Genomic DNA, 25955 nt, shown 5'->3' with positions numbered 1-25955 from the left:
CCACTGTGCTACATCCCTAGCCCTCTTCCTGAGTTTTAAAACATGTTTCTGTCTTATTATCTTTTTAAATTTTTTTAAGTAATTAATTTTGAGACAAGATCCCATTATGTAGCCCAGGCTCAGCCCCAACTCATAATCCTCTTGCCTGGCTTTCAAGTTCTCAGATTATAGGTAATGGCCAATATGCCAGGCTCTCGTCCTAATTTCTTAAGTTGAATGCAGTAACAAACACATACAAATAATTTCACTGTTTTATATCTGCAGATGTGCCTCAATTTACTTTGGGTTTACATCCCAATAAATCTATCATGGGTCAAAATTATAATAGAACTATCATAAGTCAGAGACTATGTGTATATGCGTGTCTGTATAAAGTATATATATATATATATCTGAACTTTCTTATTTATTTCAGGCTGTTTGTGCTCCTCTCGGAGAACCAAAGTACATGGAAAGTCTATGGACCACTTGAATGACAATGTAGGAAAAGTTGAGGGACAGGCAGAGAAAGTTAAGGTTTCTGGAAAATAAAAAAGCTACAGTCCTACTAGGAGAGTAGCTAATAAAAACAGAGAGAGCTGATAAGTTATTGATATGAAGTTGGTGGGGGGAAAATCCATGTGCTATATGGATTAAAGATAGAGATCACAGGCTGTGGTTGATTGGACTAGATCTTTTTACTCTAGCTATGCAGTTCAGGCTGGCTTGGGCTTACTGTGCGGCCCAGGCTGGTCTTGAACTCCGCACGATCCTACTGCCTCAGCCTCCTAACTGCTGGGATTACAGGCATGCGCAACTACACCTGGCTCACACAGTATTTTTAAAATGCAATAAAAAAACCCCAATACCTTGACATATCCTGGTAACTTTTTATTTATTTATTTTGGTACTGGGAATTGACAACCTCACACTTGCCACACAGGCACTTGTGCCACTGAGCTGTGCCACCTCAGCCCTGGTGATGCTTTAAAATTTCAAAGATGAAGAAAAAATTTTGCAAGTACCCAGCTAGAGAAAGCTGGTTAACTATACAAGTGAAGGCAGGCTGGCTTCAAATTTTTCTCTTGCAATCCTAAGTACCAGATGACAATGGAATGATGTCTACAAAGCTCTAAGAGGAAATAATTTTGAACCAGGAATTACATACCCTGCCAAGTTAATATTTCCTTATGAAGGAATTGGAAGATGTTCTCAGATACCAAGGGGTTAAGGAGGTCTATCAACATGGAACTTTCTTTGAAAAACTTTCTGAATGATTTACTGCAGCCAACCAAACACATAAATTACGAATAACAAAAGAGTAGGAAGGCAATTGTATGAAAGATTTGGTGGGGGCCATTAAACTAGTTAAAAGGTATGAAGTTTAAAATTGTCACATGTAGCCAGGATGTGGTGAGGCATGCCTATAATCCCAGCATTTGCCAGGCTGGGACAGGAGGATCGTTGTGAGCTTGAGACCAGCCTGGGCTATAAAGTAAGCTCAAGGCCAGCCTGAACTGTATAGCGAGATTTCATTTTAAAAAGACAGAAAAAAAAGTGGTTACATGTAGGGTAAGAAAACTAAATGCAAAAGTAGATCTGTAAGCTAGATCTAAAAATTTCAATTTATTTAGTTTTAAATTATCAAAGTACCTGTCAAATATTCAATGTTACAAGCAAATAATGTTTTATTTTTGCCATGTAGTATTATACATAAAGATGCATGTTGTTAAGCCAAATGTACGTGAAATAAAAATGCTTTGTTACTGTGGGCAACACAAGTACAGCAAAGACATGCTAAATGTCAATCTGGTAAAATTGAAAAATGGCACAGTTTTATTTTCCTTATGGTTAGTTACAGAAGAAAAAATAGCAAACTCATAATGTTAGTATTGATAGTGTAAAAAAGTTACCAAAGCACTGATTGGAGAGGGATAGAGAAAATGTTGCTGGATTTACTGAATTGGGGAAAACAAGTTATCATATCAGATGGCAGTTCATATAAATCAATTTGTCACTGAATCTAGACAAAAAGAGAATGTGTGCATTCCAAGTTTCTTGAATTAAAAAAAGAAGTGAAAAAATCAAGAAAAAAGTAGCAAAATAAAAACACCAAGAAAGTGTTAAAATTAGCATAAAAGATAGTGACAAAGGGAGAGGTGAATTATAGTCATAAATCGGTTAAATTCTCAATTGCCAAATCCAAACTGAGGGAAAAAATCAATCTCTGATCAACATACTAGTGTTTCTATAAATCAAAGGTTCAAAAAGTATAAAGGTAATTGAAACTCTTTAGGTAGAAATGGAAAGCAACATTGCTATTGGACAGAAATAAGGATATAAGATATTCACATGTAAAAGACTATGGTAAATGACATGGTATTCATATAAGGTTAGTATTCAGTATCTTGATATAGATGGTAGTTTTACTGTTGTAAATTGATACGGACACATATTTTACATTGCACATTTAAAACTAGTGCATTTTATGTACTTAAAACTCATTGAGTTATCCTTCAATTAAAGAGAAAACATATAGCAAAAACAAGCAAAATCAAGAAACAGCGCCTACTTGGGCTGATACCCATCCCAAACACAGCAGACTATGAGAACACAGGTTACAGAAGAAGAACAAAGCATTTTCTCACTGTGTGAGAGTTAGGAAGGGAACTAAGTAATGAGAGTGTTATGAAGAATGGGGTCCCCTAAAAATACAAGGCAGAGCATTTAGAAATTCTGAGAAATATAAGAAGAAAACAGGGGTGGCTGGCTCTCCTGGAAAGTAAAGTTTCAGTTGGGTTCTAAAACTGGAATTTGGAGACACAAGAAAGGGTTAGATGAGTAACATGTGGTAACACATGCCTATAATCCAAGAATTTGGGGAGCTGAGGCAGAAGGATCATGAGTTCAAGGCTAAACAGCTTGCTGTTTTAAAAAAGTGTGTTCATCATAACTTCAACTATTTGTGATATTGTATCAAAAAAGAAAGAAAAAGAAAAAGAAAGAAAGAAACGAAAATAACAGAATGAACAAACCAAGTCAGTGGAGATCATGGGCAAAAACTAGTCTTACTAGTCCTGAATGGTAGAAGAGGAGCAATATTTGGTATGTAGATGTTTTCAAAATGGAATAGATATGTGCTGACTTAGAAATTAGAGAAGGAGCCAGTAAACAAGAAAACTATATTTGTTTCTGCAATTCTGATGTCATTAGGTTTGCTGTCAATTTTAAATTTTCTATTGAGCCCAAATCTTGATCTTATAATGAGGCTATACTGCCCCCACGTGGTGTAGACTGACAAGGACCTTCATTCTCGCTGTAAAGGGCCAGATAGTAGATATTTTTGAACTTGAGTGTGGGTCAAAAGCGCTCTACTTCCCTTGTAGAGCAAAAATAGCACAGATATCTCTTTGAGGCTGCAGCTACAGTGGCACTCTGGTCCACTAGATCCTAATCCTGATTTGAAGATTTGGATTTTAAAAAGGAGGGGGAAGGGAAGGAAACCAAGAGATGGGAAGAGGATGAAAAAGAATCGTGAAGTACTATGTCCTATGGACTTGTACTTGTGAAGTACTATGTGCACTCCCCATGACGAATGTAATCATGTATTTCAAACACATACCAATAAAAATTTATTTAAAAAATAAGTACCTATCCTCACTCCCTAAAAGACTGGGAAGACAGTAAAGGCAGAGTTGGAAGCAATGGTGGCTAGTCACCAATTAGAATGATCTAATCAGGCACCACGGAAAAGCCCTGGTGGAGATATGTGAAAGGCCCAGTTGAGATTCTGAGAATCACTCTGTGCAAAACTTGTGGTGAAGGTCTAAGACTCAGAGCATCCAAGATGAGTCTACAAAAAGCTCACTGACCCACAGTCCTGAGATTGCTAAGCTGACTCCTCCCATCACTACCTGACCAGGTGTAAACTCAAAGTCAACATCATACAGGCTAAAGCAACTGTGTAGATAAATTGTTTTTCAGTTGTTTATAAAAAGAGAAATAACCATAGATAAAGTATCAATAGGCCTCCCTATGTTCTAGTAACACTTTATTGACAAAAGCAGGTGAGCTTTGGCTTATAGCCCCTAGTTTACTGGCTCTTGATCTAAACTTGTGGTTTTCAGTATATGGGCTGAACATTAAAGTTACCTGAAGATGCCAGGCATGGTGGCGCATACCTGTAATCCCAGTACTTGGGAAGTTGAGGAAAGAGGATTGCTGTGAGTTTGAGGGCAGCCTGGGCTACAAAGTGAGTTCAAGGCCAGCCTGAATTGCATAGTGAAAGCCTAATTCAAAAAAATAAAGTTACCTAAAGATTGTTTTTTATTGTTTATGCTTATTTGTTTTACAACTGAGGTGCCCAGAAATTTGAGGTGTTGGCTAGGTCACTGGTATTTTTAAAATTTTTACCAGTGAGTCTGGGTTGTGAACTACAGATTCAAGTGAATATGTGTGTACTTGTAAGTGTAGTTAACATTTATTGAGTGCTTATTATATACCAGGTACTACAGCTAAAAGCTTTTTGTGACAGTGTTATCTCACTCTCATGGCTCTATGATTTGGTTACTACTATTAGGTCTATTTTATAGGTAAAGAAACTGAATTTTGGTGGGACTAAGCAATTTGTTCCAAGTCAGGTCACTTTCAGAGGAAGAACAGTGATTCAGATTCAGACATCACCATCAGAACCTGAGTCTCCCATTGCCAGGCTGCTCTTATTATTATGCTTAAGTGAAAACTACCCAGCCTTCACTTGAACTTAACTAGATAAACTATTTTTAACATATACACTATATTTTAAATAAGTCTTATAAAGTTAGTTACAGGCATTTACCTCAGATTTAACGAATGTACTTTTTCTAGTGCCACTGAAAACTTTTTCTGCGTCAGATTCTTCTCACCTTTGAAACATCATAGAGATTTATTGTTAAAGTACCCTTTCAGTTTGTTTCATGTCTTAGAGACTTCCTCTATCTTAGCTACTACTTGACTCCACATCTGCTTGGGCTATTAATCTTTTTAAGGCTATTAATGTTAATCAAAGATAAAGGCTTAGTAGGATCTTCATTTTATAGGTGCTATAGGATAGCAGTTTTACATACGGGCTTTGAAGACAGAAGTACCAGTCTCAATTATGACACTGCTGATTGCTGCTTAAATAATTAAAAAATATCAGCTAATCTTTTTACCATTTTAATCAACTGGAAGAAGTCGTCTTGATTTTAATTCCCTTATGTAGTCTCTTTTCATGCAGTAGAAGCAAAAAGTAACTCAGCACCTAAAGTATCTTTAAATGATGACTATAACTTTATCCCTCACTGCAATAGTAATAGCTGACATTGACTGTGTGCCTTGTGCTACTTTATTTTTCATAGGTTAATTAATTTAATTATTTCAGCAAACCTGGGAAGCAGGTGTTATTATCCCCAATTTATAGGCAAGGAAACTGAGGCCCAAAGAAACTAACTTTTCCAAGATCAAATAGATAATAAGTAACAAAGATTTTGAATTGAAGCAAGGCTGACTTCAGAATCTGTACTTTTACCACTTTTAAAATATTGCTTTATGTTAGTAAACTGCCTCCAATACAAAATTTCAGTGTCACATATTTATTCAAAACAGAAGGAGTAATTTTTCAGTCCTTCCAAAGCAATGATTCCCAGACTTTAGGATTTCAGACTATTAATATGCAACCAAAACAGATTTCTGACAATGCATGTAAGTTTTCCAACTTTAAATTTTGATAATAAAGGACCTTAAAAAGCCAACACCAGTCATTTACTAGTAGCACAAAGTAAAGGATAATTTAGTGCTACAAAGCAGAGTGAACAAAATCCAGATACTAGCAATTCTAATACTATTTTAGTATATGTGCTGCCAAAGTGAACACAATTCTAATACTAAATACTAAATTATGGGTTCAAAATTTGTCCTTAAACTTCTTACTTTATTGACAAGATTCTATAATGAAATTCTTCTTCCACCCTCTTCCTGACAGGTTAATCAACCATCATTTAAATATAATAGAAATTTTAATAACTTTCACACTTGTCTTTCTAGAGTACCTATGTCTTTGGGTTTGGAAATTAACAAGGCCATTAATTATAGTTGTTGCTTTTTAATGAAATATGGAATAAAAGATCTATGGATCTTTTGTTTCATTAATGTGGCCAGAGGATTTAAAACACTGAGAGGTTTAAGTTCTTAGTCTTCAAATTTTGAAACATGAAATAGTTTTCTTTTCTTTCTTTTTTTTTGTCTTTTTTCGCTTTTTATCGGTACCAGGGATCGAACTCACGACTGCCTGCTTGCAAGGCAGGCACTTATGCCGCTGAGCTAAATCCCCAGGCCCTAAAACATGAAATAGTTTTGAGAACTCACATTTCTGTCATTCCAATGGATTAAGATAAATATATTATTGAGAAATAAGACAACGTTTCAGTTAAAACTTTTAAGTTTTCCATAGAGACAGAGTATTAATAGAATCTATACTTATTGCATATTTGATTCCCTTCAGAGTTGGAATGTTTTGAACATGGTGTCACATATGCAGAAATCTCCAAGGATGAAAGGCTCATGAATTTTTTAGTGATGTGAAATGAGAAGGCTCAGTAGTTACCATCTACATTTTGAACTAAACTACTAACAATAAATTATGTATACATGGAAAATTCCCTGTTTTAACATAGAAAGTTCTTTGAAACAATTTTCATTAACAGTCTGGTGGACGCTTTTTTACTTTTGGTTTTTGTATTTTAATGTATTGCAAGTAGATATTACTAAAGAAAATATTTAAAAAGCACTCTTCTTACTTCTATAAAAAGCAAAATTTCATAACAAAATAATTAGAGAACACAAGTTAATGATGGAAGTTTAATGTTATAGCTGAGTAAACTGAATTTGAACATTTCATGATTGTATTATACTGTTTCAATTATAACTAGATTTAAGCCTAAGAGGACGACTCCTCGTGGTAGTCTGTATCATAAGGTGACTAAACGAATTCACAGTGGCTTGCTCCTAATAAATTTCTGTGTATGATACTAATTAGATGACAAATGGAATCCCTTTCTCAGTGATTTAGAGTGGATCCAGCAGATTGAATTCTTGCCCTCTACTGTTTCTCAGACTAGGGATTTTCACTCTTTTGGGAGCTGCAACCAATTAAAAGAATGGAGGAGAATACCCCGGCTTCTCATTCAATACAAGGGAAAGATCATATTGTTCATCGATCTGTCTAGAATTTTGCTTGGGCAATGATAATAGATAGGAAACTTTTAAGAACCCCTTCTCTTATTTTGAGAATTCATAAACTTGTAGCTTTGGTTAAAGAATTACTGTGCAACTAAAATACCCTGTGCTGATCCTTGAGTGTCATAATGTGAAACCCAGCAATAGTAAGGTATTCTTTGTTCAGAGTGATATTAGCCTGCTTGGGTTTATTCAATCTCAGCATAATTGAAGATATGGATAACTGCATGTATGTTTAAGTATATAGGATTGACAACCATGTTACTAAGTTTTTGTTGGATAGTTGAACAGAACTGGTTGCAGTCTCACTGTTTGAATCTCCACTTTATAAGCTCCACTTTAGTATCTTTTTTTTTTTTTTGGTCTTTTTCATTTTTTTTTTTTTGGTCTTTTTCATTTTTATCGAACTCATGACTTGCAAGGCAGGTGCTTATGCCGCTGAGCTAAACCTCCAGCCTTTAGTATCTTGAATAAGTATTTGTAAGAAGATAATCTGTAATAATCAACTAGTGATTTCTTACTGTTTTTCTTTGAAATTATGTATTATTTCTACCAGTTTTGTTTTGTTTATTCTTTCTTTAAATTAAATTAAAAAGACACTACATTACCCAGTGCTGATCACAGAGTGTCATGATGTGAAATCCAGCAATACTATTATTCTTTGTTCAGAATGATTTTAACCTGCTTTAGTTTGTTTAATCTAAACATAAATGAAGATATGGATAACTGCATGTATGTTTAAGTGTATAGGATTGACAACCATGTTACTAAATTTCTGTTGGACAGTTGAACAGAACTATTTGCAGTCTCGACTGTTTGAATTCCCACTTTACATGTTCCATTTTTGTACCTTGAACAACTATTTGTAAAACGACAATATGTAAACATCAACTAGTGATTTCTTACTGTTTATTTTTTTTTCTCTGAACACATTATTTCTACCTATTTTGTTTTGTTTAGTCTTTCTTTAAATCAAATTTTTTAAAATAAAAAAAACATTAAAAAAAAAAAAAAGAATTACAGTGCAGACTCATAAACCCATGTAGGAATAGTGGCCAGTCTACGGGCCCTTAGTCAAATGTGGCACACACAGATTACAATGTACTATGTGCGTGTGGGTACTGACGAGGACCTGGAATGCGGTAGCAGGAAGAATCTGGAAGACTAAGATATAAAGTCGTTTCTAACTCTACTGGGGTGTGAGCACCGGGTCAGATACTACAAACAACAGCAAAACAGTCTATACAGTCGGAACGAGCTCACTCCGAATCTGAGGGCGCCGGACGATGACGTATGTAGACAACTGGAGGTAATTGGTTCTGGGAGAGGGGCGTGGGCTGCCAACGAGATTTGGAGGCTAGACCTAAATTCTCGCGAGAGCTGTGGCCTCGGGTGCGGGATGGCCGCGGATCCGCGCGGAGCTGGCGCTTGGCTCTCGGCTCCGGCTATCTGGCCTGAGACATGGCCCGGGGTCCCGGTCCTTTAGGCCGGCCTCGCCCCGACACGATAACCATGCCCAAGAGAGGAAAGCGACTCAAGTTCCGGGCCCACGACGCCTGCTCCGGGCGAGGTGGGTGAGGGGGCGGGGGCGCTGAAAGACCTACGGGTGGGCAGGAAGGGGGCTGGACGGATGTGAAGCGCGCTCCGCTGCAGCAAGAGGGAGGCCGGCTGTGCTGGAGACCTGATGTGAGGAGGTCTTGGTGGGAGAATCTTGATGGTGGGAGAATCTTGATGGCCTTTTCCTTGAGGATTGATGCTGTGTTTCAGTGACCGTGGCAGATTATGCCAACTCAGATCCGGCAGTCGTGCGGTCTGGACGGGTCAAGAAAGCCGTGGCTAATGCTGTTCAGCAAGAAGGTAGGCTCAACGAGAGGTGTTTTTAGGCCCAGGCTGTGAAGACAGAACTAGTCGTTTCATTTATTTAGGATTTGATTCAGTGTTTTTCCTGCAATCCTTTGGTCATCTTCCTATGTTTGCCCACTGTGTTTGCTGTCATGTTCAAAAGGCTGAGGCGGGGTGGGGAGGAGAGGATTAGCTAAGTGTAACAGTTTCTGTAGCTGAAACTTTGTGTTTCTATCTTTGTGTGCTCTTTAGCTTCCACTGCTCTGTTTTTGGGTGTTAATTTCATTCCTGTAGTTTACATATGCTTTGCTCTGCAGTTTGCTTCCTTGTGTAACCTTATTGTGTTCTTTTTTTCCTGGTGCTTCTCAGCTTTTAAGTTTTTTTTTTTTTTTCCCTTAGCTTTTAAGCTTTTTGCTCGTGGGCCCCTGAAACTTGTGTTTTATATAACATTTGGGTTCAGATCAGGATCAGGGTTAAATTGGATGCAATTCCTCACAAACATTGCTCCTCAGAATTTATGTAAATGAGAATAGAATTCACCTTTTGCTTTTATCCTTCAGGGTTCATGGTAGATGAATTGTACATTTTCTTCTCTCTCTCTCTCTCTCTCACTCGCTCTTTCGCTCTCTTTTTTTTAAGAATTGAAGCTGACACTTAAAGAGTCAGTTTCTGCAACTTTGGATTCACTTTGCCCATTGCTTTTCTATTTTTTGATATTAAAATACTGAATTTTTATTTGAATTTGATGGTAAGTACTTAGTTTTCTCCAACAGACTTATACTGGTTCCCTCCCATCCTCCCCTGATAGATCTGATATCTTGGCGAAGTTGTCTATATTTTTGGATGGGACTATGTGCCATCTCATTCTTTCCATATTTTTTCCTAGTAAAATCTCTCTGTGGCTTGGAAGCCTCCCAGGTTCCTGCAGAGGAAGCTCTTTCTGGGGCTGGGGAGCCCTGTGACATCATTGATAGTAGTGATGAGATGGATGCCCAGGAGGAAAGTATCCATGAGAGAACTGTCTCCAGAAAAAAGAAAAGCAAGAGATACAAAGGTACAGGGCTTGCTCTCCTTTGGCTTATTAGTTCTGTCATGGGTATATATTGGAAATGTCATTTTCTTATGCTATGAGGGGAAATTCAAATGGTGATACAAATGGGGAACCTGGTAGTAGGATATTTGTTAATATATCTAGCCTTTTTGCTTTTGTTTAAGTTTGAGAAGGAAGAAGATTGGTAAGAGTCATAGGTTTCTGGAGCTGTGAACTGGATTGCAGTAGCTATTTGTTGACAATATGTCATTATTAGTAAAAATTAGCATTTCTGGATTTCTGAAAGTGTAAGGAAGCAGAGATGCAATAAATGGTTTTTCCATATATATGAATTATGTGTAACCAGTTTTATTTCAAATACAGTTAGATATTATCATGAGTTTTTGAAGGCTTTGTAGTTATTAATGCTTGCTTTATGTCTAACTGGTACTGTGGAAAACAGGAAAATATGTGATATTTACCTCCTAATGGTGAAAAAAACCTTGAAACAGAGAAAATTAAACTAATGGTATATAATATGTCAAACTACCACTAAGGGTCCTGTGTTTTTCACTAGACTTAATGAATCAGAATTTCTTGGAATGGAGCCAGAATAGCTATTGCTAATGAAAGTGAAAGTAGTTCTGATGGTCAGCTAGGTTTAGGGAAAAGCTGGGAAGTAATAAATATGATCTAGGGGCTGGGGATTTAGCTCAGCGGCATAAGCACCTGCCTTGCAAACAGACAGTCGTGAATTCGATCCCTGGTACCGATAAAAAGGAAAAAGACAAAAAAAAAAAAAAAAAAAGATCTATCAGAACATTCACCTCTTTGTGTGAAAATCAGATAATAGATACTAGTATTTGTTAAAATATTGAAATCAATAAATTAGTAAATCAGTATCACTTTACTATTACACCAGTTATTTTCAGTGCTATCCCTTTTTTCTTAAGATTACAAACTAGACATCAGTGTTTCACAAACTTCATTGTTTCTTAGTTTCTCACTTAAAATTCCTTCTTACTGTTCTATAACAATCAATATGATACATTGTACAAAAATACACTTGCATTAAAAAGCCTTTATTAAAAAATACATTCCATTTTCTTTTATTTTTTTGAGATAGGATCTTTTATATAGTTCAAGGTGGGCTTGAACTCACTATGTAGCCCATGCTGGGCCTGGAACTTGTGGTGATCCTCCTGCCTCAGCCTGCTGAGTGCTAGAACCACAGGTGTGTGCTACAAGACCGGGTTTAAAATGCATTCTGGAGGACGTAATTTGCCAGGTGTGGTGTGCATGCCTGTAATCCCAGCACTTGGAAGGCTGAGGCAGCAGGATCACTGTGAGTTTGAGGCCAGCCCGAAGTACATAGTGAGACCCTGTCTCAAAAAAAAAAAAAAAAAAGTAAAATAAAGTACATAATTCAGTACGTTTACAGAATTGTTCAGCCATTAACATAGTGTAAGTTTATAACATTTTGTTTACCCCAGGAAGAAACTCCCTTCCTATTAACTCCCTTCCTAGCCTAGCAGCCTTAGCAACACTAATCTGATGTCCATCTTTATAGATGTACTTATTCTGGACATTTCATATAAATGAAATGATATAATGTGAGGTCTTTTGTGCCTGTTTTTTTGTTTACTCAGCATAATGTTTTCCTAAAGAGTCATCAGTATTGTGGCATATATCAATAATTCATTCCTTTGTGTTGCTTGTTATTTGGCTGTTATGCATAATATTGCTACAAACATTCACAGATAAGTTTCATTTCTGTAAGATGGGAGTAAAATTGCTGGGTCATATCGTAACCTGTGTTTAACTTTTTAAGAAACTGCCAAACAGCCACTTTGCCAAAGTGGCTACATCATTCAGTATGTCTACCAGCAGTGTTGGAGGGTCCAGTTTCTCCACGCTCTTGTGGTTTTCTGACTTTAAATTACAGTGAATGTGAAGGTGTTACCTCATTGCACTTTTGATTTGCATTTCCCTGATGTCTAATGATGCTGAACATTTTTTTAAGGTACTGGTGGTCCATTTGTATACTTTGGAGAACTGTGTGTGGTTACTTCCATCATGTTTAAATTGTTCCTTAAAATACTGAGTTGTAAGAATTCTTTATATTTCATATTTAAGATACCAGTCACATTTCAAGTACATGATTTGTGGCTTAGAGACTAAGAGTCTACTTTATCTTTTACCCTACTTTATCTTTTACTTCCTTGCTTCACTTTATCCCTAGTAGGTTCCTCTGTTTGGGTCAGCTCCACCTTTTGGTTTTTTTTTGGAGACAGGGTCTTGCTGTATAGCTCAGCTGGCCTTGAGTTCACTGTGTAGTTCAGGCTGGCTTTGAACTCATGGCAGTCCTCCTGCCTCAGCCTCCCGAGTGCTGAAATTGCAGACATGCGTCACTACATCCAGCCCAGATTGACTTTCTTTTAGGTCCCTTGACTCCTCCCTTATTGGGGATTGAACCTGTCACACTATTTCCTCATCCATTTTTTATTTTGGGATAGGTTCTTGCTAAGTGGCCCAGGCTGGCCTCAAATTCTAAAGCCTCTTGCCTTAGCTTCCTAGGTAGCTGGGATTACAAGTGCACCACTATACCCATCTTGCTTTTTACTGAAGAATGTACAAAGAGAAGAATATAATGAATTCCATGTAGCTGTTACAATAATTACTAACTTGTGATCATTTATGTTTAACCACTAGTCCCCTCATTCCGTCACACACATTTCAGATTTTTTTTTTTTTTTTTGTCTTTTTTAAAATGGGATCTTGCTGTGCAGTTCAGGCTGGCCTTAAGCTCACTTTGTAGCCCAGGCTGGTCTCGAACTCACAAGGATCCTCCTAACTCAGCTTCCTGAGTGCTGGGATTACAGGCGTGAGCCACCACGCCCATTTTATTTCAGATTATTTTGAAGCAATCTCTGTAAATACTTTGGTAGGTACCTCTAAAAGGTAAATACTATTCTTTTAAAATGTTATGACAACTAAAACACTTATGATTAATTTTGAGTGTGTGTGTTTGTGTGTATGTGTGTGTTACTAGGGATTGAACCCAGGGTCTTCACACTGAGCTACATCCAGCCTTTTGAATTTTTTTCAATGAGAGAAGAATTGCTAAGGTGCTGAGCTGCCCATGATGGGCCTCAACTTGCAGTCTTCATGCTTCAGCTGGGATTAGACACCTGCGCTTCCATGCCTGACTGAAATTTCTTAGTTATGTGTAAAACATTGGCAGTTCTTCAATAATGACTGAATTTTGCCCTTAAGGACAAAAAATTTTGAACAGTATCTGCTTTGTAGGTCTTTATAAAAGTCTTTGTAGGTCTCAGTGGAGAATTTTTTCCACTGAGACCTACAGAGCCATTTGCATTCTCATTCAGAGAGAGAAATGATGGAGGGAGGGAGAAGGTAGGTCTTGGACTTGGTAGTACGTTGAGCCTTGAGTGGTTATTGGACATCCTAAGAAGGGGTAGGAGCCAGAAAAGAAGATGTGGTTTTAGATGTGCTGATGTCTATTAGGAAGGAACTTGTGTGAGAACCTGATTGACTCATGAAGCTGCAAGAAGCAGGCACAGAAGCATGGGAGGTGATGTGGAGAGACTTTTGGCCCAGGCTTTAGGACAGCAGTAAGACTGGATCTGAACTGAGACTCAGGGCTAGGACAAGTCCAGATACAAGGGTCTTTATGGAGTCCATATTGTCACTCAAGCCTGAGATACTCATTGTGCTTCAGGGTCAAGGGAAGGCACACTGGTGAAGTCTGAAGGAGAAGGTAGGGATACTTTGTTGAGGAGTAATTGACTGTCTTTTGCCAGGATTATAGGCCACACTGGCAAGGAAACTAGGAGAAACTAGAAGAAAAGTGTCACATTTCAGGCACTGTATGCATTTGTTAAATAATGAGTATATGCTGCACTTTATCTGGTTTTTATTTATTTTTACTATCTTTAATTTTGGGGGGATTTGCTTCTGAGACATGCTGACCTTGAACTCACTATGTAGTTTCCTGCCTCAGCCTCCTAAGTGAAAGATATTGCAGGGTGTGTCTTTATGCACAGGTTATCTGTTTTTCTATTTTTTTTTTTTTTTAATATAGTGGCACTTGAAATTTCCTTATATCACCCTAAAATCTGTTTTGTTCTTTACACTTTTGGAAGAGAATGTTTGGTGGATGGGACTGCAAGAAAAATCAAAGGCAAGGTTTATAATGTGACGCTAGAATTTTAGAGTCAGAAACGTGGATTCTGTTGACCTTGCCTGAGTGGCAAGGCTTTGTTTCTTACTACTAAAATGAGTACAGTGTATTCTCCTTATTTTTGTTGAAGAATTATTAAAGTTGAGTGATACATGCAAATGCATTTTGAAAACTTTAGAATATCATGTAGTTGTTAGAAAAGGCTCTTTATGAACAGGACTTACTCACTTGGGCAACAATAGGCGAAAGTTCTCAGCAGCTAGAATTAGCAGGGAGCGGTAAGCTTGAGGGCCTTCACTGGACCTATTTAAAACTTTTAACTGTGCAGGCTGTGGGAGCACTGAAATGATTATCATTAGGTACATTTCTAGCAGAAGGTAAGATTCTTGTTTTTTTTTTTTTCTGTTTCAGAAGACCTGGATGGGGCTGGAGGAGAAGAGTATCCCATGGATATTTGGCTCTTGCTGGCCTCCTACATCCGTCCTGAAGATATTGTGAATTTTTCCCTGATTTGTAAGAATGCCTGGACTGTCACTTGCACTGCTGCCTTTTGGACCAGGTTGTACCGAAGGTGCGACCATAGAGAGCTCACTGTGTTTTCTGTATAGCTGATTCATTGGTGTTTGTGATTTGGAGCCATTCCTTGACGGTGACCTCTTTTGACTTTCTCTGACCCTAGCTCTGGGCTCCTAGACCTCTCTCTAATTTAAATTTGGTAGTATTAATCACCAAGGTAATTGTCTTCCCTGTGGTTGCTTCTTTCTTCCCACTTGAAAAAAATTTTGTTTCAGCTCTCAAAAAGAACTGATTTTGTTATTTCTTCAGAGGTTTATTTTAGCTGAAATGTTCAGATGCTACAGATGTCTGTTAATCTTTCTCTCCTGGGTTAGTTGTTTCTTAGAGTGAAGTAACAGGGAGTAGAGAGTGTGCTGAGCTATCTGACAGGAGACCTGGTGGTTCTTTTTACAGGACAGGTTCTCTTTGAGCAGCGAAGTATATTGTGCTGATATTGGTTCAGAGGCTTACTCATTGTAGAGTGAAATAGGATTTAAAATTTTAAAACAGGTGAAGCAAAAGTCATTGAGAAGGTAAAGAGACAGTGGTTTGTATGTGTGTGAACCCTGGGACAAGCTACCTGCCCGCCAGTGGAATAGTGTAGTAGGTTCATATAGAGACCAGAAGTCCTGGGTGACTGACCCGGCACAGGAGAGACAGGTCACATTTTGGTAGGAGTAATGTGTCCTGTTTCAGGCACTACACGCTGGATGCTTCTCTGCCTCTGCGCCTGCGACCAGAGTCCATGGAGAAGCTGCGCTGTCTCCGGGCGTGCGTGATCCGATCTCTGTACCATATGTACGAACCGTTTGCTGCTCGTATCTCCAAGAATCCAGCCATTCCAGAAAGCACCCCCACCACACTAAGGAATTCCAAAGTAAGTGAGGATCAGTGTTAGGGTCTGACTAAAGGACTCGAGGGGTGAGCCTGTTCCTGTGGCTTGTGTTCTGCTATTTTGTTGGGGAGGGCGGTAGGTCCCAGGGTGCAGGGAGACTGATGTAAACCTTTAGGGGTCAAAAATTTCATTTCTCCAGGACATTCTCAGTGTGCTGGACTGGCTTATGTTACCTCTACTTAAAGCTTTCATGTGCTTTTAGTGTATTCTTTATTCACGTCTTAATTTGTTCGCTTGTATTATACTTTAGATCACTTTAGATACAATGACTTTAATGGTTTTGGCTAGAAGTTCAAGTGAAAAGGTAGTTGTATATTAACATTTTTAAAAGGTGCTTAAATCATGATTCAAAGATAAAATGTGAGCAACTCATTTTTTTTTCTTTCTAATGTAACTGACATCTTGGATTCCTCTTCATTCTTGACCTCTGTAAAGGATTCTGGTGTGTAGCTTTCCTTAGCATTTGTTAAGTGCCCAGTGCCAGGTTACTGCCAGCCTCTGTGGTAGATTGTTTCAGAGACGGTAAGGTGCTCTGATTCACAGACCTTCGTGCTCTGTCTGTGTTTTGGTCTAGTTTTATCTCAGGATCCTCCCAGTATTTTACATTCATACATTACATTCAAGTTTGTGGTGTTCTTCTACTCAGTCTAGTAGCTTTGATGCATTCTCTTCTTTTTGCTTTTATATTATAAAATTCCTAGTGAGGTCACCTTTGCCGAGCTTCACTAGTGCAGTAGATGTGATTATGTAGCTAGGTTGATTTCTCAGCCCTTTTCTTACTCATCTAATACTGTTGTTTACATTTAGGATCTTTTGAAGTCGTAGGTAATTTTTTGTTGTTGTTGTTTATTTTTTTTAATACATGAGTATTGAATCCAGGGCCTTGTGCATGCGAGTGTAGGTATTTTTTATTACTGTGTTCCTGTGCAAAATCTATAGCACCTTCTGTTCTCTTGGGCTTTGTCTTTATGATCATGGACATTATGTAATGATTCTTCTTCCCCAGTTTAGTCCTAGGTAGGGTGACTATGTTGCATGTGATACATATGAATTCGAAGAATACTTTTGATTTCAAGATAATTAAGATTTCCCCTTAGGTTTGCAGATGACTGGGGCCATTGGCTGCACTCAATTTAAAACTATGCTGATAGATTTAGGGCGGGAATAGCAAGCCTTCAGAGTAGAATTTCACCCTGCAGCTGCTTCTGCTTGTAATATGAGTGGACCTTGTATCATCTCACATTTACAGTATCCCTTCCCAGAAGCATTTGATAGTATCAGACTAACCATGGGGAGGGTGGGATCATCCCAAAGTTAACCATGCCAGGTGTAAATCAGTGCTGGGAGAAGAGTAGCATTGGGCAAACTCCTCATGCTTGACACATCTTAGCGGCTCCAGTGCACAGTGCAAGTGCTACTGCTTAAATCTAAAATGCCCATCTCTTCATATTCTTATCACTGTCTATTCATTTTTAAAAAGTAGACCGCAAAGCCAAAGTGAAATGAAAACCAAGATCTTAATCCAGGTAGTAAACCCAGGCCGTCTGCCTGCCGCTTCTTTGCCTGTTAACAGACCTTTGGAAGAGGGTGTGGGACCTGGACTGGCAGGTATCCCATGCATGGCCTTGCCATTAGTATAGCCACAAGCGCATGGCATCAGGGAGTTGCCAGCATGCTTAAAGGAAGTTGTCCCCTGGTCCTGGACTCCAGCTTTTCGCATTTGATTCCCCCTCTCTCTCTTTTCAGTAGCATAGCTTGTGTGGGACACTGGAGCCGTTGTGATGGCAGCAGAAGTGTTTTCCCCTTAAAGCCAAGCCCATTATTTTTGATGGAACAGCAGGACGTACAGGGCATGTCTGGAGGGCAGGACAGCTGGCACGGCGGACGACCCACCCCTTACCCCCTGGGAGGTATTTCACTTCTTGTGCTTAACCCTAGCTGTAGCCTGACTTTTACTGAAGGGCTTTCTCTAGACTGAATTGACTCCAGCTTTGTGGATCCTATACCGGCTGTCTGCTCCCAGAAGGTCCTGAGCGGCTTGCTCCTATTGGAGGGCCAGCCCTCCTTGCCTGTCTTATGGCCACATCATCTTGCCTGGTGGCAACTGGTAGCCCCTACATTTTAACATAGAGCAGTGGCCTGTTGAATCAGGGAAAATGTCCCGGTGTCTAGATACCATGTTTCTGTCTTTAAAGATGAGAACGGTAGTGGCTGGTCACAATAACTTTTGAGGTTGACTTATATTCGTCCCTCTTCTTACTGAGCAGTCCTAGGATTGTCTTTTCATGTTGTACCAGTGTTCAATTGGGAATTTCTCTGTGCCAGAGTAAAATCTCAGCATGGGGACTGTGTTTGACTTTAGAGCTGTCAGAGAGGTTTTTGCTGGTTATTTTTTGCTACTTTATATTGCATTTTGCTATCTTACCCCCTTAGTTCATTTTGTGTTTTCTTTATTACAGTGCTTACTTTTCTGGTGCAGAAAGATTGTTGGGAACAGACAAGAACCAATGTGGGAGTTCAATTTCAAGTTCAAAAAACAGGTATGTAGTCTTTCTTGTCCTCTTATTGTCTTTCAAGTAATAATCTTTTTTCCCCTTTAGTGGAGAAAATAAGTTTATATTGATTTTAAAAAACAATAAAAGTTATATTTTAGCCATGAGTTTTATGTGCTTAAAAAACTAACTTCTGGGGGCTGGGGATTTAGTTCAGCCGCATAAGCGCCTGCCTTGCAAGCAGGCGGTCGTGAGTTCGATCCCTGGTACCGATAAAAACGAAAAAGACCAAAAAAAAAATATATTTAAAAACTAACTTCTAAGTTTGCTAAGCATATGATGATGCTATTAAACATAAAAGGAATGGACAGAAACTGAATTACATACTTAGCGTACTATTGTTAATCTCTGTCAAGTAGATTAAAATGGGGAAGTATGAGTAAAAGAATAGTCGTTATATTATAATGTGTAATAGCAAGAAATTGGAACCAGGTAATATTATTCTAATGAATTTCATTAGGTATGTTAGGATATTTGTGGTGCTATATGAAGTACTACAGGGTAAATGTTTTTTTGGTTTTTTTGTTTTTTGGTATTTTGAGGCAGTCTTACTATGTAGTTCTGGCTGGCCTTGGACTCACTATGTAGCCTAGGGTGGCCTTGAATTCAGAAGTTAATTTCTTTACAGTACTGCAGTTGGGAAATCCAGGGTTAAGACATCTGCAGGTTCTGTGCCTTGTGAGGCCCTAGTCTCTGTGCACCTTATTGTCTGGTTCTTCATTGGAAAGGAACACTGTCCTCACAGCACGAGACAAAGGCCAAAAGGGGCTGAGCCTGGTGTGGACCCTCATTTATGAGGGCCTTAGTCCCCTTCATAAAGGAGAAACCCTCATGACCTCATCACCTCCTAAAGGGCCCACCTCTCAGTATCACTTTATTGAAGCTTTTTTTTTCTTTTAAGTTTTTTTTACTGCATTGAAGTTTAACAGATGTTCAAGCTATAATATTATGCATGAAATGATCTCACTAAAATTGAATAATATGTTTCAAAACTTATAACACAGTGTATCCATGCAAAGTTATGGTTCAGAGTTTATATCCTCAGTCTTTGCAGTTTTTTTGTTAGCACCTAACTAATAATTGCTCGGGGAAACTCTCACAATTTTGAGGAAACTGCAAATATTCTCCACAATTTTTTTTTTTTTTTTTTTTTTTTTTGGCAGAGGTTTGCAAGTAGCCAATCTAAGAACATTATTCAGTTCTTCTTGCTGCTGATTGGCTGCTTCCTTGTAACCCATCTCCAGCAGATGCACCAGGGTTCCTGTAACCTAACTGGTTGCTGCACTGCTTATAGCTATCTTGAGTATTTTTGTTTTTTTAAGCCCTAAGATCCCACCAAAAATGCCCTGCACCTTCTAAGGCTTTATTAATATAATATTTCATTGAATTATATAACTGCGGGAGACAAGTATTTGAAACTATAAAAATAGGCATTTTAGAGGACTGGGACTTTAGCTCAGTGGCATAAGCGCCTGCCTTGCAAGCATGCACTTGTAAGTTCGATCCTTGGTACCCATCCTCCATAGGCATTTTTCTGCAGATTTTCACAATTCACAGGTGCTCTAGGAACATAACCCCCATGAATTTCAAGGGTTCACTCATGCCATGAAAAGAAAGTAGAGAAGGAACTATTTTGTACTGAGAACTTGTTTTGGAGGTTTTAGCAGGGGAGCACAGATACTCATAGACCTTGCCCAAAGAAACATCCTGCCATCTGGGAAGGGGTCCTTTTCCCCTGAGCTGGCAGTTTTAGGAGGGACTCCTATAAAGCAGTGAGGAAGGGAGGGGACGCAGATTAGCCCGTATCAGCCCAATCAATGGAGTGACAGATGTCGTAGCCAGATAGCCCTCATAATCCAACTATTTTATATTGAAAGATAAAGATAACAACCTAGAGAACTGAGACCTTCGTACAAGACTTTTGGGGTCAACTGAAGAAATTTGAGCATGCTGTATTTATTAAATGATTTAAAAAAGTTGTGAATTTTCTTATTTGTGATACTGTGGTTATGTGTGTATTCATGCTATCATTTATTCATGTGTGTCATTTTTAAGGATGGACTGTTAAGGTTACTTCTCAAATATTATTTTCAAATGACTTTGTACTGTATATTAAATATGTAGACAGAATAAAGGATGAAAGAGTTAAATATGGCAAAATGTCCAATGATTGCGTGTATACAGGAACTTATATTGTTGTATTAACCATTTTATGTTTTGAAGACTTAAGAGGGAAACACTTAAAATAATGTACTGAAATTGCTAGCCTAAACTTATTTTTGTGGTTCAAAGTGAATGTGTTTGTAAATGAAAGTAATTTACATGGTTTTATGCCTGAGGCATTTTGGGGAAGTCATTGTCCCCTTCCTCCACATTTTGCCCTGTCTGTGCTTGTATCAGGCCACAGCAGGGATCTGTTTTGCTTTCCTTTACTTCTTAGCCTCAGCAGCTTCATTTTTTCCCACCTGTCTTCTGTATTTAACCATTTACTGTGAGACACATTACAGGTTCAGTTAGTTACCCTTCACTTGTCCCTTCTTTCAAAGGGCAGGTTTTCTCTGAGCTCTGCATAAAAACCAGTTTGTTTATAAAAAGGCAGTAAATAAAATTGTATCTCATTAGCTTTAGTTGAACTGTGGAGTTTTCAGTATTGAATTATTTGAGACAGAAGTATTTCCTCTAGGCCATTAAATTAATTCCTAATTTTCATCAGTCCCCTAGATTAAAGAGCAAGTGTATGGCACGATTGCAGCCCCCCATTCAATATGAAGATGTTCATACCAATCCAGACCAGGACTGCTGCCTGCTGCAAGTTACTACCCTCAATTTCATCTTTATTCCAATTGTCATGGGGATGATATTCACCCTGGTAAGTGGAAGCTCAGGATGTTATCTCTTGCCCTCTATAGACACACTATACCTAGATCTTTAAGGAAATTTATAAATTTAACCATTGAGGAAGAAGTCTCTGAGGAATAATACAATTATATATTAGACAAGTTAATTATATCTGAGAATATTTTCTTCTGTTTCCTTGTCTGTAGGAAAGTGAATGTTTTTCTATCTTTGTGTATATGCAGTGATGATTAGTGAATAAGAAACATTATCATGAAAGGAATAATAAACATATACAAGCACATGGGCACTGTATATTAAGACCTTGAGGCATGCATAGTGTATCATAAACAATATTAAGACATAGGGTAATGAGCTCTGTCCTTTGTGTGATGTTCTGATTACTCAAACCTTGACTAAGAATGAGACTAGTAAATGACGTATGTGCCTGTGGCTTATTTTTCCATGTTTTAAAAAATTTTAATTGGATTGGCAACTGGAAAGTTCATGTTGTCTTCTCTGTGTCTTAGGCTTATGTTCAGAGATACATGATATTCTCCTCAAAATGAAAATAAGTTTTTAAAAAGCTGGGCTTGGTGGTGCACGCCTATAATCCCAGCACTCTGGAGATTGAGGCAGAAAGATCACTGTGAGTTTGAGGCCAGCCTGGGCTACAAAGTGAGTTCAAGGCCCGCACAAACTATATAGTGAAACCCTGCCTCAAACTCCACCCCGCAAAAGAAAATAGTTTTTTTAAAATAGGGCCAGGGGTTTAGCTCCGCGGCATTAGTGCCTGCTTGGCAATCGTGAGGTCATGAGTTCAATCCCTAGTACCAAGAAAAAAAAGTATAAATAATATATGCTTATGTAAAGAATTTGAATAATACATAAATACATTGAAAAAGTAAAGATGACAGACTTCCACTGTCTTCCAAATGCATTTAAATTTCTGAAAACTTTTTTATAAATGTGCCTGTTAATATGCTTATGTATGTGTCCTCTCAAATAATTTTATATAATTGAGATTATATGGGGCTGAGGATTTAGTTCAGTGGTGTAAACGCCTGCCTTGCAAGTGCTCAGTGAAGAGTTCGATCCCCAGTACTGATTAAAAAAAAAGAGAGAGATAATATCACACATGATATTCTTTTTTTTTTTTTTTTTTTTGGTCTTTTTCCTTTTTATTAATACCACAGATTGAACTCAAGACTGCCTGCTTGCAAGCCAGGCGCTTATGCCGCTAACCTAAATCCCCAGCCCCAACACGTGATATTCTTTTTTTTTTTTGTCTTTTTTTCATTTTTATCGGTACTGGGGATCGAACTCACAACTGCCTGCTTGCAAGTCAGGCGCTTATGCTGCTAACCTAAATCCCCAGTCCCTGACACATGATATTCTTAATGAAGGCTCTTCTCCCAGACTCTAGATTAAGCCACATTAATGACCCAGTATATCCTCCTCCTCTATATAACTCACACTAACTCTGTATAAACCTGTATATATACACCTGGAAGTTTTATGTTTATTTTACAAAAAATGGAATCAAGTTTATGCTTTATGCATCTTGCTTCATTTGTTCAACAATATCTCATCAAAATCCCTCCAGGTCATCTCCCTCAATTCTAACTCAATTTAAAGGAAAATTGGGGCTGGGGATTTAGCTCAGCGGCATAAGCACCTGCCTTACAAGCAGGCGGTTGTGAGTTTGATCCCTGGTATCGATAAAAATGAAAAAAAAAGACAAAAAAAAATTTAAAGGAAAATTGCTTCTGATGGTGTCTGTGTGTGTATATCCTAATTTCTTTATCCATCTATGAGGCTTTCTTTAATATAGTTTAAATGTATGAAGCTGAGAAGATCTTATAAAATCATACTTAGTTTTTAGGTCTTTATAAAGGAGTTTCTGTTCTGTCTTTTGTCCTAGTCAGTGTAAATTATATCTAGACTATCTCATTTTAGGGAAATGATGGAAACCATGGTTACATTGGGTACTAAGTTTGCTTTTCCCTTCTAGTTTACAATTAATGTGAGTACGGACATGCGGCATCATCGAGTGAGGCTGGTGTTCCAAGATTCTCCTGTCCGTGGTGGGCGGAACCTGCGCAGTGAACAGGGTGTGCAAGTCATTCTGGACCCAGTGCACAGTGTTCGGCTCTTTGACTGGTGGCATCCGCAGTATCCATTTTCCCTGAGAGCATAGTTACTGCTTCCCATCCCTTGGGGCAGCTCTGAGTCTAGTCCATTAGTAATCAGATTCCAGTTTGGAGAGGGCAGCTGGATTGTATATCTGATTAGTAATGCACACGCTCTTTGGATTCCTGGGGCTCCTATTATGAGAAAGAGAAGGGTTCAATCAAGAGGAAAACAACTATGATTTATAAACATATTTTAATGTTAAAATTTGCATTTGAAAGATAAACCTGGCCCTGTTTTCTGTGTTAAAACCTAGTTTGGTGCTATTGAGTTTGGTTTTTTCTTTTTCGCCTGCCTTTTTTCCCTCCCTTCCCTTTCTCTCCCTCCCTCCCTTCCTTCCTTCCTTCCTTTTCTCTTTTTCTTTTCTTTTCTTCTAAGTTTTGTTTCTTTATTCTTTTGTACCAGTGGAAACAATGGATGATCTTGCTCTAGGGAAAAATTACACTCAAATCTTCATGTAAGGAAATTTCCCTCTATGAATCAGAGGAACCCCAAGGCCTAAAATCGTTGCTACTGTTGCTTCCAATGTAGCTGTCCCTCAACTGAGTGAATATTTTCTCTTCTTCCTTTAGCTATCTCCAGAAATAAAGCAGGTGACAGGGTTCTCAGAATCTTACAAGACTGACTTGTGTATCTTTTCTTAAAAATAATTTTTGGATATTTGTGGCATAAATATTTTGCCAGTTTTGGATTTTAGAGTTTTTTTTTTCATGAGGCTGATAATGACTGGGTCCTTAGTACTGACCTGGGAACTATAGTCTCAAAAGGTAGGTGAAACTATTTCCATTTTATGGTGGAGAAGCTCAGTTAATGGCTTACCCAAGGCCGTAACAGCCTGTGGACATAGAGCTAGGACTCTGACCCAGGTCTTTTTTGCTATCCATAATTTAAAAGCCCAGACCCATTTTTCTCATGGGAGATGGTAGTGAATGGGAATATGCAGAGTGCAATAGTCCAAAAAGCAAAACGTAAAACAACGAGTAAAAATTGATTATGGTGTCCTTAAGTCCTGACCAGCCTGAAAAGTATGTAAGAATGGTGAAAGAAGGTGTGTATTTTATTGAGTAAAATTTAAATAAACCAAGAAAGGTACTTCAGGAGGATAGTGGCATTTTTATGGAATTGTTAGACATTTATCATGCTAAAGATCATCTCAGAAATGCGTGGCATGTTGGAAACAGCTTCCGGAAGCATGGGCATGCTGGCTTTGCTCTGCTCTGCCCTGCACTAGGCTGCCTCCCCTGTTGTCTTCGTGCCTGCAGGAGCCTGGCCTTTGGTCCATGCAGAAATGCTGCTGTCTCTGTTTCCAAAGGACTTTCCTAGCAGTGTATGCTGAGAAGAGGGCCATGGGTGGAATTTTTGTTTTTTGCTTAAGCAGATAACCTTTTTGTGCTCACACCAGCCCCACCTCTCACCCCTGCCCAAAATAATCAGTGAGCTGGATATTGTCAGGAATTGGGCATTAAAACAGTATTCTTTAAACATGAAAGCTTGGTTGTGGGCAGGGATTATTGGGAGCCAAACTGCTAAATTAGTATATTGTTTTTCCTTACCATCCTCCCCACCCCCTGCTATTTAAAGAACATTCTTAGGAAGCATCTGCTTATTTCTGTGGCTAACAGCTAGCCTTACCCCACACTGAGGGTGGTGCTAAAGCTCTTCACACGCAGTGTGAGCCTGGGTCAGTGAAAAACAGAATTCAGGCATTTAAAGAATAAAAGCTGACAACCTAAGGACCCAACACATTTCACAGATCTTTGCAATAAAAAGTTGCCTCTTTGCAGCAGAAGGAAAGAAGAGTGGAGTCTCTGTTTTCATGAACTGAAGATGCCATGGACAGGAGGAAGTTGTCTGGGTGGAACATAGTCCCTCCAAGTTAGGAGTTACTTTAAAGTGGGGAGGGGTGGCTTGAAATAAATTGGGCTTAATAACTGTGTTCTGATTCAACTTACAAGTTTTGGTGACAACTCCATGTTGTGATAGTTAGAGGTAATGTTGGATATTGCGTCTGCTATTCTTTCTTAATGACACATTGGGAAAGGTGTATCATTAGTGTTATCCATGCTTCAGTCTTCTCAGGCATTGGGCCGAATTATCTTTCCTAGCATGATTTCCTTTTGGTAACTCCACACCACCTGGAGAAGAGTTGGAGCTTTCTGGACTTCAGGTTGAAAACTCTTTAATAGTTTTTACTTCTTTAAATAGATACATGATTTTTAAGGGCAAACAAAATATTACAAATTTAGCGTTAGTCCACTCCCCCAAAGTAAATCAGAATTCCTGGCAAATATTGGAGGAAAAAATAATAAATGGTTCTTTGTGTCATTGATCTCAACTGTAGCCTTTGCTGCTGATAGAGAACACACACACGCACACATATATTCATGCATATGTGAACATTGTATGTGTATAAAAATTCTTCACACTTCAGAGCACTTACTGGCTATTCGTAAAGGACTGAGGAGGCACTGCGATGAAACGTCACCAACCAGATGGGCAGGATGCATTAATAGCCACAGAGGGACAGAGTGAGGAGCAATTCAGGAGGGTTTTAGACACAGTTTGTCAGTCAGGAGTTTTGGCATCTGAGTCTGTTTTCATTCCATCTATATATAA

The 25955-nt window shown here is 38.5% G+C and overlaps 1 protein-coding gene across 2 annotated transcripts; it reads left to right on the top strand.

The window, feature by feature from the left end:
• Nucleotides 1-8594: 8594 nt before the first annotated feature.
• On the top strand, nucleotides 8595-23958 carry Tmem183a (transmembrane protein 183A). Of its 2 annotated transcripts, none has more exons than XM_005005901.4 (8): nucleotides 8595-8803; nucleotides 9001-9090; nucleotides 9962-10129; nucleotides 14724-14880; nucleotides 15561-15741; nucleotides 18219-18299; nucleotides 21025-21180; nucleotides 23161-23958. In XM_005005901.4, the coding sequence occupies exons 1-8, from the start codon at nucleotides 8695-8697 to the stop codon at nucleotides 23344-23346; spliced, it is 1128 nt and encodes a 375-aa protein (XP_005005958.1). In that variant the 5' UTR covers nucleotides 8595-8694; the 3' UTR covers nucleotides 23347-23958. The 2 variants fall into 2 exon arrangements, with proteins under 2 accessions (XP_005005958.1, XP_003474872.1); XM_003474824.5 differs by having other exon boundaries at nucleotides 14721-14880.
• The last annotated feature ends 1997 nt before the right edge of the window (nucleotides 23959-25955 follow it).

This window comes from Cavia porcellus, unplaced genomic scaffold (genome assembly GCF_034190915.1).
Source record: "Cavia porcellus strain 051 isolate PalLab524CR breed Dunkin Hartley unplaced genomic scaffold, mCavPor4.1 scaffold_29, whole genome shotgun sequence".
In the NCBI taxonomy this organism is placed as follows: Eukaryota; Metazoa; Chordata; class Mammalia; order Rodentia; family Caviidae; genus Cavia; species Cavia porcellus.
Note: the sequence above shows the minus strand (reverse complement) of the source record. Positions and strands in the feature narration are given on the sequence as shown.